The sequence below is a fragment of the Nanorana parkeri genome, unplaced genomic scaffold, assembly GCF_000935625.1.
Source record: "Nanorana parkeri isolate BGI_ZX_2015 unplaced genomic scaffold, ASM93562v1 scaffold952, whole genome shotgun sequence".
Taxonomy (NCBI): domain Eukaryota; kingdom Metazoa; phylum Chordata; class Amphibia; order Anura; family Dicroglossidae; genus Nanorana; species Nanorana parkeri.
In genome coordinates, this window is record NW_017307220.1 from 392,370 (window position 1) to 399,626 (window position 7,257).

A 7,257-nucleotide genomic window follows, 5' to 3' on the forward strand; every position below is an offset into this window, starting at 1 on the left:
GATTTTGAATAAATGCAAATATCGCTTTTTTTGGGGGGGGGGGTGACAAATGGCAACAACATACTAACCGTTCTCTCTTAATGGTCTTCTTCCAGCCTGGTTTGGGGCCCGGCTTCTTCCTTTCTCTGGGCTCTCGCGTCTTTCTAGCCTCCCTGTGTCTGCTCTTCCTTGGAGCAATCCTGATTTCCCAAACAGAAGCATGTCAGGTCTCTAATACAAGTATGGAGTCCAATACAATAGGCTCAGCCTCTTATAATGTTGCAGAAAATCTCAATGAATCCCTAACACTTAACTAACTCCCCATTCTCTGCCTCACCTTATCCCATGGCGCGATCCTCTAAGCTGAATCCTTTCACTTGTGCTGTCCAGCCTGTATAATGTATGCCGGCAGTGAAATGACAGTGACCAAAGCTTGTGATGCTTTAAGATTCGGTGACCCTGTACAATGTATTCTGTCAGGCTTGTATTTAAAGTAAACCTTCCGGGGTGTTGGAGGTGCAGTCCAGCCTGGAATACAGGGGCTGCAAAGGGGCACATTGATTTGTAAACTAACACAGGTACTTATAGGAAATACAAGGAGGGGAATTTATCAAAACTGGAGCAGATTTGCACTGCAACGAATCAGCTTCTCTGTCTCATTTTCAAATCTTACCTGAGCAAACTGAAGAGAGGTGCTGATTGGTTGGCATGCACAACTTCTCCAGATTTTGATCAATTCCCCCTAAGGTGTCTATACTCCACTAGTATTGTTACCACTTTTTGGTCCCTGGTAGGTTCACATTGTTGTTGTTTTTTTACATCATCAGCCTTTCCTTTGTGTTCAGAATAAAAAAAATAATAATTATACATATCCGTCCTTTGCTTCCCCACTGCTCTACTCAGCTGCCATGAGGAGAAAAAAAAAAGCACATTACTTGTCATGTCAGTAGACATGAGGCTGGGCATGACCTAGATGCAAACTCAGTTTGCCCAAGCCTGCTCGAAACTGTGACTGCCACCCCCTCGTCCCGACCCAATCTGTGTTGACATTGGCAGCAGGGGCATTCCCCATCCTTTTGTGACATATAGCTGTGGGGTGCCTCCCCACAATTGACTGGGTCAGGAGGGGGGGGGGGGGGTTGCAGGTTTGGGGCAAACTCGCACCAAGCTTAGCCTCATCACTTCTTGTTACCCTCCCCTGCTATGTGACAGAACGGGTTCTTGGCAATTGCCACCCTGGCACTCAGCACTGTCACACGTGGGTGGTAAAAAAAGTTCTTAGAACATATAAGTGATATGGAGTAACACACTTCTGAATGAAGCTGGCCATAAAGTGAACTTCCTGCTTCTCCCTGCATGAGCAAAGCACGAGTTCACTATCCTCCGGATCCTTGCATCGCTGGGCTGAGACAAGCATGCAGCTGATGAAGACAGAATTTCTGTTCTGCAGGCTTGTTCCAAGTCAGTGACTCACCAGGTTACAAAGCAAGGATCAGTCAGACAGCCCCCGAGCCTCTTACAGCAAGTCAGCAGTGGCGGCTCCTATATCTTTATTCTCACAGGGTTACATCATAGAATGTCTGTGGTTTAGGATCATCCATTCTTTGGCAGCTGTAGATATATTACCTCTTCTCTGGGTATGGTTCAAAGGAGTCATCTGAAGACAGGAGGTCCCCCCTCTCCTCTCCATCTTCCTTACTCCGGGACTCTCTGTAGAGAGATACAATTATCAGTTTCTGACTTTTAGCAGCATTTACCTTAAGACTGTCATCACCCGTACACATACAGGATCCTCACCCGTCGGACAGCTCACTGCCCTCCTTTGCCAGCTCATTCGAGGTCTGAGGGGAAGCTCCTCCATCTAGTGCTTCTGCAAGAAATATAGAAGATTCAGAACTTCTGATCTTTCATCCTATGGAAGTAATAACCACCTGCCACTATCACATATCAGACCTAAAGCAGAACTCCAGCGTAATTGTATTTCCTCTATGGATCCTTTCCCCTCCCCCTTCCTTATAACACTGTCGGGGACACTACAAGCACCCGCTGACAACTGGACTGTAAGGAGTGCAGTGCTCACTACGGATGTTTTCCAGTCTCAACCACGCCTGTAGCATGTCCACAGACTCTGATCATTTCTTGTAGTACAGAGGTGGACAACCTTGGCACTAGGGATACAACAATACCCTTTTTTTGGTATTGAGTACAAGTACCAATATTTCTTTCCCCCAGTACTTGCTGATACTGAATATCAATACCGGAAGTCCCATTAAGGAAGCCAGGCGGCGTGTATTGACTTGCTGCCCGGCTTCCCGATTAGCCGGGAAACCGTCTCCATGCTCCCTCATCACCAGGTGACGGAGAAACATGGAGCCGGCTTTCTGGGCAATGCATTGCTGCCCAGCTTCCGGATTGGCTGGGAAGCTGGCTCCATGCTCCCTCGTCACCAAGTGGGAGGGAGCATGGAGCCGTCTTCCCAGCCAATCAGAAAGCCGGGAGGCATGTAAACACTCGCCGTCCGGCTTTCTGATACCGGATGTTCCGGTGTCTGGATAAGTATCGGGAGCATTTGGGCGAGGACTCGGCCCTGCAGCTGTTGTGCAACTACAAGTCCCATGAGGCATTGTAAGACTGACAGCCACAGGCATGATTCCCTTAGCCAGAGAAATGATGGGATTTGTAGCTTCATCACAGCTGGACTGTCAAGGTTGCCTGGTGTCGCAGGTCTGCAGTTGACATACTGAATATTATATGGGCCGGAGTTAAGGCCCCCTAAACCCCCCTTACTTCACATGTCACAGATCAAAGACAAGTATGTGCATATCAGGGGCTGGGACACTTACTACTAAGTACTAAGTATATATTTGTGTGAACAGGGAGGAGCGAGCAGCCAAATCACGGCATTCGCTTATATTGGAGCAAATTACAGCGATATTACTAAGATCTCCAGCCTGTACAATCAACCTTTTCCCTGGAATTTATCATGCGGTGGGGGTGGCTGCTTCTGCCAGGGAAATGGCTGTCATCGGATGCAGCAGAAAATAGCCGGTTGGACACAGGACAAGGACAAGGCAAATACCAAAGTGACACACCATATGAAAAACATTATGCAGGCTTTTGCTAGTGACCAGAAGGATACTGAACATTTATGACAGTGGAAACATATGACATTTATACGTTTCACAATGCTGCTATTCGATCCCGAGGAGATTGCTCACTTTGATTTCCTGTTAACCTCCACCGCCCACATTGCTTCTCTTCTACTAATAACCTTCTATGTCTGGTTGGCTGACTCTGACCATTTCTGCATCTGTAGGGTTCATTGCTCAATGGACCGTATTGTCTGAAAATACTCGCTGCCTGGGTGTTACATTGATCCAGATTTACTTACTAAGTCTCTGACCCAGAACAAGCATGCAGCTAGGAAAAGTAGAAGCCCTGAGCAGAACTCAGAACCCACTTTCGGATTTCAGGAAACCGGTGCTGGGAAAAAAAGATAGACTGCCATTGCCGAGCTCTCCTTTAATATATGTGTTGTCTGGACTCAGAAAGTGAAGAGCTGCTGTCATGCGGAGTCTCTCTGGCTTCAATACTTTGCATCACTTAGATGGAAGAATGCAGATAAATACTTTGGACTTGTCACTGACTTTGAGTCAGAAAGTAGAGCCCATCACCAATTTAAAATAAATGCAGGTAACAAGCAGAGAAATCACATCATTTAAATGCTTACTTGCAGTGTTTTCCCATAAAGTATTTTGTATTCACTTGCAAGGTCCATATGAACTTGGTAGTGACTTTGACTTCTCCAGGAAGAGTCAATTCCTTAGCACAGCCCCCTCCGTCCTTGTAAATCATAGTCCTCTGCCCTGCAAGTGTTTAATTATTGTCTGTGTTGGTCCAGCTCCTCTACCCTTCCCCTCACAATGTACAGGTGAAACTCGAATAATTAGAATATCGTGCAAAAGTAATTGCAGTAAGTTCTGCAAAAGGGGCCCAAACCAAGTACTGAGTACATATGCATGCTTGTACTTTTCAGAGGTCCGATATTGTTCTATGTACAATCCTTGTTTTATTGATTGCATGTAATAATCTACTTTTTTGATATTGTGGATTTGGGGTTCTTGGGGTTTTCATGAGCTGTGAGCCATAATCATCACAATTATGACAAATCACGGCTTGAATTATCTTGCTTTGCATGTAATGAGTCATTTCTCATATATTAGTTTCACCTTTTAAGTTGCATTAGTGAAATAAATGAACTTTGCACGATATTCTAATTATTCAAGTTTCACCTGTAGATATCAGGGAAGGAGCCTCTGTCAACCTTTATACCCCACAAAACCTTAAAATAGATTTTAGGTGTCGGGGAACCCCTGCTAAAATTGTGAGTCAGTAATAAACATGCTCCTTACTTTGGTGGCGAGAGCCCTTAGTGACAAATAAAAAGTTCATTGGTGTCATGTGGCTGGCTTTGCCATGTGGTGTTGGCCCTGGAACTTTGCAGGTACTATCAGATGTACGGTCAATCAGTCTCAGCTCAAGGAACCCCTAACAACCTCTGAAGGAACCCTGGGTTAGAATGGCTGCTATAGGCTGTCGCTTGAGCTCTGAATCTGCAGGGCTACGGAGGAGAAAGAGATTAAGGACTCTGCGTCCTCAATCTCTTTTTCGGTTTAGATCCCTGACATTTCCCCAAACCCACTGCCATGAATTACATACACATACTGTGGATATGAGCGGTACATGTTTTGGTAAACTACAGTGTAATAACACACCAGCGAGCGCACATTATGGGCACACACAATACACGTGTGCCGGTATGATTGGTTTTTCTTTTGTTAAACTTTTTTCAATCACATTCATTCACCTCTATGCATTGATGTGCCTCGGGGGGCTTGGATTAAAGTCAGCATTTTTTTCCCCCACTGTAATTATGCAGTAAGGACTTACCATAAGTGAGGCCTCTTGATCCAATCTTCTTCCTTCCACTTGTTTCCAGCAGTCCCTCCAGCGCTGGTACCGTTCGTCCAGCACTGACTGCTGTGTCTTCTGTGTCCCATGGTGTCTATCTGATGTGCACGGTCCCGGTTGTGTGCATTGACTTACACTGTGTTTCTCCTCTTCTCCCCGTCAAAGATCTCTACTGCGCATGCAGCCGCCCCATCATCCTGCTCGGTTACTCAAGAAGCTCCAGATCTTCAGGCGGGAGCGAGCGGCGTAGACACAGGTAACCTTTTTGGTAACTTTATTTTTTTTATGTTTTTGCATATATCTACTGCTTTTGTTTGTAGTAGATATGTGCAAAAAAAATGAGAGTTTAATTCCACTTTAAGCCTCTACTTCTGACCACTCCACTAGTGTCTGCTTTTACTAATATTTACATAGACTTACCTTGCATGGAGTCCGGCTCAGGACATGGGGGTGCGGGAATCTCCAGGGGCAGAGCTGGCGATCTATTCTGTGATGGAAGATTATCAGCCCTGGCAGCCTCAGGAAGAGGCACAGCGATCTCCATCATATCTGATGGGCTGTATCCTGTGTGCACAGAGCCCGCGCCTGTACCGACTGTATGCATTCCATTACCGCTCGGCATCTTCGGCACTTGCTCGTCGTGAGAGTCTGAAGTGATAGAGTCAGAGTCTGCTTCCATGATGTAGTCGTGTCCCTCTTCACATCCCCACACGGCCCGTATGATGCCGCAGTACTGGGCGGAGAATACCTGCTGCAAGCTGGGCACAGAGGAGCAGCCTCCTGCATGGCTATGGGTCCAGTTCACCAGGCTGTGCAAACATTCTGGGCTGGAGGTGATGAGATCTGAAAAGCACAAACAGGCAATGAGGAAAGTTTCACATTAGTTAAAACAATTAGACTTATGAAAAAAAACCTACTTGTTGCACATATAAGACATGTTGTTAAAGGTTTACAACCAATATTTGTTCCTGATAGAGGCTGAAGAGTAAACCACCCAACTGCTTCTTCTATCTCTCAGGGACTCTGTTGGTGAGATCTCTGGGCTGTGATCCCAGGTCTCCACACTTGCTGTGGTTCTTAGGAGGCAATCACCCTCCCTACTGAATTTTACATTTATATCATGTAAAACATAACAGGTCATACCGTCCACTACCCTCCTGCTATGCAAGTACGCGACTGATCCAACCAACACTCTGCAGCCAGAATGCAGTTAGCTCCTCACATGTGTGCTGGGTGGGTCTATTGCCTGACACCTGTGCTGTATAGCTTACTCACTATCTCATTGCTGTATCACCAATCAGATTCACACTTCTAAGGAAGGTCTGAATCAGATTGGTGGCTTTCTATGTGCCAGAGGTTGCAAGGAGCCTATAGCCTGGGGATCTCTCTCCAGTATGTAAGAAAAAGGGGTTCTCAGATTACCTACAAAAGGTAGTGGGGTGGACTTGGGAACTGCGGCCATGTCTGGATGAAGAACTGCAGGCTTAAGCAGGTGGGCTATACCAGGGGCAACCCTAAACATCTCACCGCTTGGGGGGGGGGTGTTGGTGATCATTATGCAAATTCGGGGAGGAGGGGTGATTAGTTACTCTTGGTGCACATTTCGTGGTGGTAGGGGGGATAGCATGGTGCACGGCGTCCCACCCAGCTCACTGGTCACCTGAGAGCATTTAGCAACCTGGGGCACTCTGGCCGCAAAGGGGGTGGCGGGAACACGTGTCGCCCTCCTACGTAACCCAATGAGATGCCGCCTGAGGCAACCGTCTCAAGCTGCTTCATTATAGGGACAGCCCTGGGCTGTACTCTCTATTATAAAACAAATAGCAATCTGCATAGTGTGGGAACACAAAAAACATTTAAATCTACCTTACCCCAACCAAAAATCAAATGGACGTATCTGGCCCTACTAAAAGCGATTCCCTTACCTGCACAGGGGCCCGTGGTAACAGCATTAGGATTTTGAGGTTTGCTGTGAACATAAAACAAATATGATAAAATCAGACATGTGTTCCCTCATTTGGGCTCATGCTACTTCTCCTCTGTAATTTGGAACAGTCATGTTCAGCCTTCACATACACAAACCACCCACCATTGTTACACTGCAATTGTCAGGCAATTATGACATATACGCACGTAGATATAAAATCCGGAGTGGAGGTGAATGATGACACAAGGGGGGGTCATAATGGGGGTGACTCAGGCATTGTAGAGAATGTATACAGGCAGCTGTGAGAGTGGAGATCAAAGAAAAAGGAGTCAATTTTAAAGGGACATTAAACAAGTTCACCTTTAACTACTAGCCCCCCC

At 46.3% G+C, this 7,257-nt stretch overlaps 1 protein-coding gene across 1 annotated transcript in view; it reads right to left on the reverse strand.

Moving 5' to 3' along the window:
• The window catches only part of ZNF276 (zinc finger protein 276), a 17,444-nt gene that overhangs the window by 4,696 nt on the left and 5,491 nt on the right, over positions 1–7,257 (reverse strand). Inside the window, exons 3-7 of the mRNA XM_018566484.1 lie at positions 6,876–6,919; positions 5,371–5,793; positions 1,777–1,849; positions 1,606–1,689; positions 69–179 (exon numbers count right to left, since the gene is read on the reverse strand). Coding sequence (XP_018421986.1) covers positions 69–179; positions 1,606–1,689; positions 1,777–1,849; positions 5,371–5,793; positions 6,876–6,919 — 735 coding nt within the window. The remainder of the gene's footprint in view (positions 1–68; positions 180–1,605; positions 1,690–1,776; positions 1,850–5,370; positions 5,794–6,875; positions 6,920–7,257) is intronic.